General features: G+C 39.7%; 1 protein-coding gene across 1 annotated transcript in view; it reads left to right on the top strand.

The window, feature by feature from the left end:
• ext1c (exostoses (multiple) 1c) overlaps nucleotides 1-12,297 on the top strand; it is a 199,385-nt gene that overhangs the window by 184,150 nt on the left and 2,938 nt on the right. The window contains exons 7-10 of the mRNA XM_034160119.1: nucleotides 10,214-10,332; nucleotides 10,493-10,588; nucleotides 10,840-10,926; nucleotides 11,017-11,177. Coding sequence (XP_034016010.1) covers nucleotides 10,214-10,332; nucleotides 10,493-10,588; nucleotides 10,840-10,926; nucleotides 11,017-11,177 — 463 coding nt within the window. The remainder of the gene's footprint in view (nucleotides 1-10,213; nucleotides 10,333-10,492; nucleotides 10,589-10,839; nucleotides 10,927-11,016; nucleotides 11,178-12,297) is intronic.

Raw genomic sequence — 12,297 nt, 5'->3', positions numbered from 1 at the left:
TTACATGGAAAACAAGGTACCAGTAGATTCAGTAGATTCTCACAAATCCAACAAGAACAAGCATTCATGATATGCACACTCTTAAGGCTATGAAATTGGGCTATTAGTAAAAAAAAAAAAAGTAGAAAAGGGGGTGTTCACAATAATAGTAGCATCTGCTGTTGATATTACAAACTCAAAACTTATGTTCAAACTGCTTTTTAGCAATCCTGTGAATCACTAAACTAGTATTTAGTTGTATACCCACAGTTTTTCATGATTTCTTCACATCTGCGAGGCATTAATTTTGTTGGTTTGGAACCAAGATTTTGCCCGTTTACTAGTGTGCTTGGGGTCATTGTCTTGTTGAAACACCCATTTCAAGGGCATGTCCTCTTCAGCATAAGGCAACATGACCTCTTCAAGTATTTTGGCACATCCAAACTGATCCATGATACCTGGTATGTGATATATAGGCCCAACACCATAGTAGGAGAAACATGTCCATATCATGATGCTTGCACCACCATGCTTCACTGTCTTCACTGTGAACTGTGGCTTGGATTCAGAGTTTGGGGGTCATCTCACAAACTGTCTGTGGCCCTTGGACCCAAAAAGAACAATTTTACTCTCATCAGTCCACAAAATATTCCTCCATTTCTCTTTAGGCCAGTTGATGTGTTCTTTGGCAAATTGTAACCTCTTCTGCACGTCTTTTATTTAACAGAGGAACTTTGCGGCAGATTCTTGCAGATAAATTAGCTTCAAACAGGCGTCTTCTAACTGTCACAACACTTACAGGTAACGCCAGACTGTCTTTGATCATCCTGGAGCTGATCAATGGGTGAGCCTTTGCCATTCTGGTTATTCTTCTATCCACTTTGATGGATGTTTTCCATTTTCTTCCATGCGTCTCTGGTTTTTTGTCCATTTTAAAGCATTGGAGATCATTGTAGATGAACAGCCTATAATTTTTTGCACCTGCGTATACGTTTTCCCTCTCCAATCAACTTTTTAATCAAACTACGCTGTTCTTCTGAACAATGTCCCATTTTCCTCAGGCTTTCAAAGAGAAAAGCATGTTCAACAGGTGCTGGCTTCATCCTTAAATGGGGACACCTGATTCACACCTGTTTGTTCCACAAAATTGACAAACTCACTGATTGAATGCCACACTACTATTATTGTGAACACCCCCTTTTCTACTTTTTTTTACTAATAGCCCAATTTCATAGCCTTAAGAGTGTGCATATCATGAATGCTTGGTCTTGTTGGATTTGTGAGAATCTACTGAATCTACTGGTACCTTGTTTCCCATCTAACAATAAGAAATATACTCAAAACCTGGATTAATCTTTTTAGTCACATAGCACTACTATTATTCTGAACACTACTGTATGTCAAACTAAGATATAAGACACTGCTGTCTGTCCAAAAAACATCATGAAGACTTAACCTTACCTGAGCCTCATTGTCCTCATTGCAGTTCTGTCCCACAAAATGCAAGCAAGTTGAGTGCAGAAGATTATTCCCTCTCTTTATTCAGGAGTGTGGTCTGTCAGTTTGAGAGCATGATTTATTAATTGCACTCTTTCTCTAAGCCATGGGACAGCTTCCTCATTCCAGTCTTCTTTTTCATTTATGGCAACTGACACCCAGCGTTATGGTACATTCCTCTCTGCTCTGGAGTGTAGCTCAGACAGCACCTCATTCAGATGAGAAAAACAGGAGGAGCTTTTTATGCAGGTAGGCGTTCCCATCTTATGACCATAGATAATAATGTAGTATTTGACATGCTAGTGGATTTGAAATATAAGTTGCATTCCCACTCACCCTCTGAAAGAAGATACATTCTTTTAAATAAACAGCTCCTGGGACAGAGGTCCTGTCACCTCTTGCTTTAAGCATACGGTAATCCAGACTCTTCTATAAAAAAAAACACTCCACTTTTGAATCTCCTTTTTTAAAAATAAAATTTAGACCTACTTGATGTTTACACTACCCACTGACCTAATGTAATGAATGGATGTCTTTGCTACTAAGTCTCTTCTGAGGATCCTTGAGTACCAATGGAATGACTAAGCCAACTTGAAAACAGAACTTTGTGATGCTCAAACAATTTGACCCACAAGCAAATGCTTTGATATGAAATAGGGTAGATTCACAATCATTTTTATATACTTTAAAAGTCTACATTGATTTTTGTCTATCCATTTTCTATAAACGCTTACTCCAGTTACGCGGCTGGAGCCTATTGTAGCAGTCACAGGGTGTGAGGCAGGGTACACCCTGGACAGGACATCAGTCTGTCACAGGGCCACATACTGTACACATAAACACATTCACACCCATATGCACACCTACAGTCAGTTTAAAGTTACCAATTCACCTAACATGCATGTCTTTGGAAGTGGGAGGAATTTGGAGAACCTGTAGGGAACCCACATGAATACATGAGTGAGACCATGAAAACTCCACACAGAAAGGCCCAGGTGGGAAGCGATCTTACAACTTTCTTGCTGTGAGGCAACAATACATTGATTTTTGTTCTCAAAACTATTTTTTTAATTTCTTGTTTGCATTAAAAAGACACAAAGTTCACTCCATAGAAACTGTTTTGAGCCATGTGCTGAGAAGCAAGTGTGTCTGATGACGTCACACAAATGAGTCAGAGCTGCCAAAGTGTGTTGTTCTGCATCAGGTAGCAAAGATTTTACATAGTTTCTTTGTTCATTTCATTGTTAGAAATTTGAGCTGTTCAAGCAGGAATAAGGGCTCCGTTGGGGGGAAAAAACATTACAGTGTTATTTTATGGACATTTCCCACTTTAGTTTAACACCAGAATGTTAACTGAAGGGTTAAATTTAATGCACTCACAGACTGTGGCTGCAAAGCAAACATTAACAGAGTCAAACGGCGTGGTTACAGGTTAGTGCCCCCACAGATTAAACACCCGCAGAGGTCCTAATCCAGTCATGGGTGAAAAGCCCGAGCTCGATCATCCTCTCTGCCACGCTCTGCTCATACTTACAAACATAATGAGCAGAGCACGCTCACGCACAGCTGCAAGCTTCATCTGTCTCCCTCCCACAAATGACATCATGTGTCCTCCGCATTGATCCGCTTGATCTGCAACAACTGAGAACCTAAACTGGCATTCAGCTAATGAGGAGGAACGAGACCTGAGGGCCCAAGACGGGGGTTTTTGTCAAATTAAGGCTGACCGGGCTGAGTGGGTTGACCTCATCAGCGCCCGAGAGTTTAGAAACGTCGTGTTTAGTAGGCAAAAGTGATCAAGACCTGAGCTATCAGTCTGCAGGAGGTTTGATTTCTGCTTTGATTGAGGAGTTGAGCTTTAACTCTCAATGTGATTAAATCAATTCTGCTGATTCAGTTGAAACCCTCAGATTAGCCCGCGATAATGAGCGTTTTATCGCGGCAAGTCACCCAAATCCAAAAGCAACCTCTTGATTCCGCTTATGTGGTTTTTAAACCTCTTTTCTTCTTCTCAGGTGCCGTCCACAGTGAGGGCCGTCGGGAACGAGCGCGTGTTGGCCCTCAGACTGAGGACGCAGATGTTGTGGGATGCCTACTTCTCCTCGGTGGACAAGATAGTCCTCACCACGCTGGAGGTCAGCCTGAGGAGGCAAATTCTTCAAGATCAAATTGGTGTTTGTGGTGAAAATGGCAAGAAAAATAACATGTTGAATATGCAGCAAGTGCTGCCTCCCTGCAATTGAATCATCACTTATTTTGTTAAAGCTTTCCAACAGCCTTCACATTTGAAGCGATCTGTCTCCCTGTCATTATGGTTATTACGGAGGTTGAATCTCAGTCCTTGCTTCACTCTCTCTGCTCAGTATTACACACCCGCCTGCCGTATAGAAATGATATGTCATTACATTGTCATCACCACTTTCAAGCGGCCTGTTTATTCCTTTCAGCTGACTACTCATATTATCAGACGCTTAGAACCCGTTCTTTCAAAGTAGGTTTAAGGCTGCTGGAGATCGGGTTAAAAACACACACACACACACACACAAAAAAGCCGCGCCGCGCTCTGCTGGATGGCGTCTGTGTTTAGCAACAAGCTGCACAATATATAGAAGAGAGATGCTTTCATACCACAACCGAGAATGTTAAAAAGAATCAACCGATTAAATGACTTTAAATCACAAAATATGTCAAGAAGTTTCGCCGATTTAAATATTCTGACTGCTTATTGAATTTTCTTAATTTTGTGTTTACCAAATTTATTATTTAAGTAATTTGACTTGTTAACTCTGGATTAAGTAACCAGGATTTATAAAAGTAATCTTAATTAAAATACCAGTTCTAGCTTTTGTGTGTTTAATCTGCATGTGAAGGTATGCACCAAAAATGCTCAATTCCATTTTGGATTTGTGTTTCGAACTTTTTTTAACTTAAAAAATTATAACTTACACCTAATTTTAATATTGCAAATTGAAACAACTGACTATATTAGATGTAATCAATATTTTAATTTAGCTACAATCAAAGGATATACGTAAAACTAACATCAAATGTTTTGTAATGACATCGACCCCTTCAGCTGCTCCCTTGTTTCGGAGTTGCCACCGCAGGTGGATCCAAGGTGGATCTGCATGTTGATTTTGGCACACGTTTTATGCTGGATGCCCTTCCTGATGCAACTCCACATTATGTGTGGTTTGAACCGGGAAACAAGTGCACTTAATCAGTTGTTTAATTTGTAATGTCTTAATATTTTTGGACTTTATGAACTTAAAAACTGCTACGTTCTAGCAGCATGAAAGCTGGAAGTTGAAACAACTGAAAATATTTAATGCAGTCATTATTTCTGTATTTGAATTTACCTGCAATACAAAGATATATGTAAAACTGGAATTAACATCATCATTCAAGTCCAGACTAAAGACGGATCTATTTTCCCTCTCATATGGCGAGCATACCGGTGTAGTATAGAACTATGCTTCCTCTCCTTTGAATTCATATTTTTAGCAACGGAACAGGTCTCAGCCTCACTATATCTAAATTCTGGGTCTGTTAGTGAAGCACAGGGGTGGCTACTAGTTAACACCTTAAGGCACCTTGACACTTGCACAAATTTGATCCCCAAACTGCCATGCAATTCGCTGTGCCAATGCACCCCGCTTTGTCCCACTTGATACCACCCTATATAAAATAATCATTTCCTAGCCGATGACACAATTACTCTCAGAACTTGGCTGATGAAACCAATCGTTCACCACTCCCAGAATCAAAGCGAAATTACCTACAGCAACAGGTTGTCTTGTGCCCGTCATGTGGTAGAGAAAGCATTTGGAATCTTGTCTCTATGGTGTTATGTCCACCAAGGACATAATAAAATCATCAGCATTTAGTCTGCCTGTCTTTTACCAGGATTACGTCAAAACTACTGCACAGATTTTGACAAAATTTTCACCACAGATACATATTAGGCCATGGAAGACTACATTAAATTTAGGAGGTGATCCAGATCCGGATTCTGGATCAAGAGTTCACTTTATATAGGCTTTGAAGGATTACGTGAGAATTACTTCCCAGATTCTTACCAAATTTGCACCACAGATAGATATTAGTACTTGGAAGACTTCACTGAATTTTGGAGGGGATCCGGATCCAGATTCTGTCTCAGGATTTCACTTTACAGGCTTTTAAGGATTATGTCAAAACTACTACATGTATTTAGAACAAAGTTTCACCACAGATAGGCAGTGGAAGACTCCATTAAATTTTGGAGTGGATCAGGGTCAAGATCCCGATTCTGTATCATTTCTTATATTTTCACCATTTCGAGGATCATCTCAAATCTGCTTGATGGATCTTGACAAAATTTAAATCACATGTGGCTTGTTGTACTAAGGAAGACCATGTTAGTGTTGGATGTTGGGAGTGATCCGGATCAGTATGCAGGTTCTGCAGCAGAAAGATACAACATCACGATGAAAAACCAAGATCAGGAAGATATTTTGTTTCAGTTTGTGAATTAAATCTCAGATTGCAACATCTTGATCAGACAGACCATTCTAGATCAGTATGCAATTATTGCATCGTGTTGTGGAATCCGGATCCAGGTAAAGTCTGGGTCACAATGTGAATTGCATATCATATTTTCAGCCCGATCTAATAAGTCAGAAATCTCCGATTGCTCTTGTTTATATATATATATATATATATATATATATATATATATAAGTAATGTAGCATCTCTTCATAATCTAATTTCAGTTTCAGATGCCCTACACGCAGTGACATGCATTGACACTCACAGTCACACACAGTGTCTTCGAATAGGTTGCGCATATTCGCGACTCGTACATGGCATGCATAAATTTCATGTAAGTGCCATGAAATTTATGCATGCCATTTGGGTATCAAATTCGATCAGTTGTCAAGGTGCCTTTAGCAATCTCTTTGGTTCCCTGTTAATTTAATGTTGGTGAATTAATACCTCAGGTGTAATTATTTCCATCTGACTGATTCTGCTCTTTTTCTCTCTGTTCGATGCACTGACAATGCCAACGACTGTTCCTGGCCCTGCAGCTCAGGGCACCAGACTGACCTCTGAATTACACGCCTCTTGCACCAAAGACTGGAGGTCCTGCCCTGTGGCCTACCAGTACTGTACATGGACGCCTATGTATTCGACCCAAGATGGACTCTTTCTTTTTTTTAATTAAGTACTTTTATTACTCTTCTGTTTCTTCTTTGTAAAGAAACTCTTGGACAATCTGTAAAAACATTGTAACTGTTAGAATGGCCGAAGCAGTGGGTCACCCCTCTGGGTCTGCTCTGCTTGAAGTTCCTTCCTCATTATCACCAGAGGGAGTTTTTCCTTACTACTGTCGCCTGTGTGTTTGCTTGGGTGGTGGGGGGTTGGTAATGATACACCTTACTCACTAAGTACCTCAAGGCAGCATTTTTGTGATTTGGTGTTATACAAATAAAATAAATTGAATTTTGGGTTCATGAATTTAAAAGTTGCTACATTCTGCTAACTTAGATGTTGTAAGTTGCAATCAAAAATATAAGTAGAATTAATTTCAAATGTTTAAGTTGTAATAACTTTAAATTTTTTTTTGTTCACAAAGTTAAAAATTTGATTCCCTGCTAAATGACTTTGGTTTACTTGCATATAATTGACATACTGAATTTCTCATTTTATCTTTGAACAAACAGAAAATGAATGTAGTAGATCTGAGAGCCTGCCAAAATCATAACAAGTGTCAGTTTGAGCTGACAACAAAATTTGTGGAAACAACTGAAATCTGAGGAAATCAAAGGTTTAGCACGCTTGATGTTTATAAGGCAGGTTTGGCAGTGTGTGGTGTATTTGCTGCTGGGGATTTATGCACAAGATGATAAAGGAGAGGTTCTGGAGGTTTGTGATAAGATGTTTACATACACACAGAAGGAAAAATTTTCCCCAGCAGAGATGGCTACACACCAGCGGTGCTGCTCCGCAGATGCTTCCTGTAGGTGGTAAAATTAGATGTAAATGTGTATCATTAGAAATGAATGGAACAACATGTGAATTGAAGTATCAGGAAATGTAGGTGTGTTTACAAGAAGTGTTTCATCCATCATCTAAGACAGACAGAGTGAAAAAAAAATTAAGATGGAGGAATTTTTAGAGGCAAATACTTTGGTACAAAATTAACATATTCTTGTTTTAATGCCACTGTTTTGTCCTCCCCCAGATTATTAAGGATCGCGTGTTTTCTCACATTTCGAGGAACAAGTACATGTGGAACACCATGCCCGGAGGTCTGCTCGTCCTCCCGGAATACTCCACCCATCTTGCACATTTCCCGTTCTACTACCTGGGATTAGGTAAAGACACAAACAGAAATCTGGACTTGTGATTTCTCAGCTGTGCAGTTGATCAGTAAAATCAATATCATTCTGGGGAAGGAGAAGTAACAGGAAGACAGAGGATGGGAAGGAGAGGAGCAGTAGTAGCCAGTAAACCAGTAGTGAGCAGTATTTCTGGTATTTATATTTGTGTATTTATATTTATATTTGCAAATTGTTTTTGTTTTGTTTTGTTTTACTCTCACTTTTGATACTCTGTGTGCTTCTTACCCTCTGTGCTGCTATCCAGTACTGCTGGAACCTCAATTTCATGAGGGAGTCTTCCCAAGGGATTAATAAAGTTCTATCTAATCTAATCTAAAAAAGCCTTGGTGTGTGTGCACGTTAAAATTTTATAATTCTGTATTTAAAAAGCATTACAAATGATCACAGTCAACTGTTTTAGTGACAACTGAGTATTTTCAATGTTTTTGCAACCGATTAATCATTAAATCTAAAGACAAATATCTTAAAATGGACATTTGTGAGAACCTCTTTGAGGGACATCTTTTATTTATTTTGTTTGCCAAAATCAAAATGTATTTAAAACACCTAGTTGAAAATACCATACCACTGGCTTTGTGTTTTGAAATTAAAAAGCATTTGAAATCGACACAGAATCATTTAAACCACTTTCAAACTTGATTATTCCTAATTATAACCCATTTAAGAGGCCTCGTTATTATCTTGGAGGTGTTGACAATCAGTTTGAAAATGATTAATATCCAATTTAAACCACTAATGGTGTTGGAGTGATGCATATACACATACCATGTTTTCCGGAGTATAAGTCACAGGTTTTTTTTTTTTTAACTACTCTGGGAGGTCCTGTGACTTATGTACTATAAAATCAAGCATTCATTTTTAATAATGGTAATAACTTTATATTGGTCTTTCCCAGGAATCAACACAAAAAAAAACAAAAGAAACTTCAATAATAAAAGCAGACTACAACAATGTGCCAAAAATTAAAATAAATGAAAGAGTTGATTAAAAAAATCTAATGGGCTCACTTTTTTATTATAGTTTCAAATTCTGTGACAATTCCTGTTATTCAAATTGCATCATAACATCCAATATATTGCCCATCGCATATAAAAGTCTGCATGTTGTCTTTATGTACATGACCTGTAAAAATCCTCTGCTTATTCATATCCATCGGATATTTTCTGTTGCATTAAATAAGATCCAATAAGCTCCAGTATGTTGTCCATCGTGTTTGATTATTTTTGGAATTTAAAAGTCACCCCCAGGAAAACCCTGTGTTAAAAACTGTGTCCTACATATAAAAAAGTGTGACTCTGGAAATATGGTAATAATACTACATAATAATACTACACTGTAAAAGTATGATGATAAAGTGAAAATACGATATAAAAACTTTATTGACCACAATGAGGAAATCTGCTGAAATAAAAGTTAATTCCTCCTCTATACACACATATAAATAAGATTAAAACTCAGTGTACAACACAACAAACAATCATAAAATATATATATAATATCTATTCACATAAAAAGTAAAACTCAAGAGTGTGCAAACCTACAGAAAACCCCCGTCACAGATCACACTGACACACTGCAAATATAAAAAGAAAGGAACGGCAGTGGAGACACCAGTACAGCACACTTTTATTCTAGCACCATTAGATGTCATATCCCCCCCAAAAAAAGTGTCTTTCAGAAATTACAATGTCATCTTGATGTCACTTGGTCCACATGATGACAAATCCAAATGCAGACATGTAAATTGCTTTTTTTTTTACTACATGTCAACAACCTTGACCTTTGACTGAGCTGCTACAAAAGTTAACCGTCTGCAGACACAAACCCAGAGAATATACCCACCAAGTTTGGTAAAAAATCTGCTCACCCATTTCCAAGTTATTTTGTACACAGTATGAGCAATGACGATATCCTGTGCTACCCCAGAGTGCAGGTTAATTTGCAATAACTTCAACCTAGTTGATCTCAAAGCAAGAAACAAGAGTCATCAGGAGATGACATATCCCCCCGGTTCCCACAAATCACTAATACAAATGTCAGGGATCAACCAAGTACACCCTGACGCTAAACATGAATGAAACAGGTCAACTGTTTTTTGAGATATCACGCCAACAAGCGAAAACGTACATGCTGATCGCTATATTCCCTGTATTTTTCATACTGGGGGGAGGGGGGCAATGAAAAAAGTGGAAGAAGTTAAAATATGGCATTTTTCTTCTTAATTGACAATTATCAGGTTAGTTGATTATTTTTCATTGAGTTGGCAAATCAATTTGTTGTAAGCCAAAGCACATTCTAGATAATCAATAATGTCATTGATTTCTTTATTATTTTTGGTGACTCCGCTCAGGGCTCAGTACAGGTCAGGAGTTCACCGCTGTCATCCACGCAATCTCACCACTGGTGTCTCAGTCTCAGCCAATCATGAAGCTGCTCCAGGTGGTCTCCAAGTCAAAGTACTGCTCGCAGGTAAATAAACCGACTTTAGAACCCGGCGCAGCTTTGGATTTATTTTTATTTTTTACTCTTATTTCTCTCTGTTGAATCAAAGATGCCAGCTCTCATGAATGACTAATCTGCGGCGATGGCGTGTCACTTATGTAACATTTCTTCCTCTCGACTGTTCCAGATCATCATTCTGTGGAACAGCGAGAAGCCAGCACCTCATCGGAGCAAGTGGCCCCTGATGCCTGTCCCACTCACTGTGACAGACGGCAAGAGGAAGGTGAGGGCCCACGCTGTTCACAGCCTGCCCACTCCCCTATCTCTGAGTGACAGCATGGCAAACCCTCGCTCTGATCGCGCACATCTCTCTCTGATCTTTGGGCTTGCTTCCTCTCGGTGTATGTGTGACACGTCCTCTGATCCATATGGCGTTAATGTCCGTAAATGTCACTCCTTCGTGCTCCTCTCAATCAGTGGACACGATTTAGTGTCTGTAATGTGAACGTCCTTACTGCTGTTTCTCTCTCTTAGACCACCAGTCGGTTCCTGCCTCACGTTGCCATAGAGACGGAAGCAGTGCTGAGTCTGGATGAGGACACAGTCCTGCTGACCAGTGAGGTGTGTGCACGTGTTAATAAGCCACACACATGCACGTGCATATGTGCACAGTCTGTATTTTTGAGACTTATTCCATCTCTGTGCCTCCAGGTGAACTTCGCCTTCCTGGTGTGGCGTAGCTTCCCTGAGCGAATTGTGGGCTATCCTCCCAGAAGTCATTTCTGGGATCCCCTCAAGCACGCCTGGGGCTACACCTCCAAATGGACCAACGACTACTCCATCGTCTTGACTGGAGCTGCCTTCTACCACAGGTACACCGGTGTTTTGCACAAACACCGTGAAGTGTTACCGCCTGTTGAACTGCAAGTAGCAAACCCACAGAAAGCGTCTCAGTGAGGACACGGCCAGGATGCGCCTGAACTTTAGCACTAGGAGAGCTACGACCCCTATACCTTTGCAACCCCCCCGCCCCCAGGACTAAACCAACTTTTTTAGGTTCCTTAGATGACCCCAAAACACAATGAGGATGTTCCCAAAAATAAAAACTGCGCTCAAGCCCGTTATCCAAGATGGCATCCAAAATGGCTGCCAAAATAGTTTTTGTTTTTTTTCCCCCCCCACTAAAACACCAATGATTTCTGTCATTATTAAGTCTATTGTTTGTTCCTACCATGTACTGTAATGATAAGAGTCTATTTGCAGCCATTTTGAATTTTAAACCCATGATTGAATTTAGTTTAGGCACAAATGAGTTTGCTGTGACCTGCAATGGTCTTCCCATTGAATCTCTGTGATATTTAAGTTGTTTATATGTTGTGTAAAGGTGTTTTAGTGAAAAAAACGTATTTTGGCGGGCGTCTTGGATAACTGGCTTGAGACCAGTTTTTATTTTTGGGAACATCCTGATTGTGTTTTGAGGTCATCTAAGGAACCTAAAACAGTTGGTTTGGTTTAGTCCTTGGGGGGGGCAAAGGTAGTGATCGTAGCTCCCCTAGTATTAGTACATCTCAACACTGCCGCCGTTCCTGGGACACACGGATAGCGCAAGGCCCGCATGACACCAAGCCATGCGAATTAGTGCTTTGTGATTCATTCACACCAGGTGGCCTCCGTCAGTTCTGTCCAAAACGGAACTCTTTAGACTAACGCACCATCTTTAATTCATACTGGATCAAAGCTGTTGTTATGTCCTTGAATTTGACCTTGAAAATTCAACAATCCTCTTTCTGATCCAGATTAACACCAAACTTTATACTCCCCTCCAGTAAGATTCCACAAAAATGAAGAGGCTGGCTCAAAGCTGTTATTAAAACGCTGGCGATCACAGAGTCGTTCGGGGAGGCCGTACGAGGCCATCAAAGGAGAAGAAACAGCATTGGAGATAATTAACCGGACGGCGTGATTACAAAGAAAGGACTGAAAACTATTTCA

This window comes from Thalassophryne amazonica, chromosome 20 (genome assembly GCF_902500255.1).
Source record: "Thalassophryne amazonica chromosome 20, fThaAma1.1, whole genome shotgun sequence".
NCBI classification, from domain to species: Eukaryota; Metazoa; Chordata; class Actinopteri; order Batrachoidiformes; family Batrachoididae; genus Thalassophryne; species Thalassophryne amazonica.
This window is presented reverse-complemented; position numbering and strand designations above follow the sequence as displayed.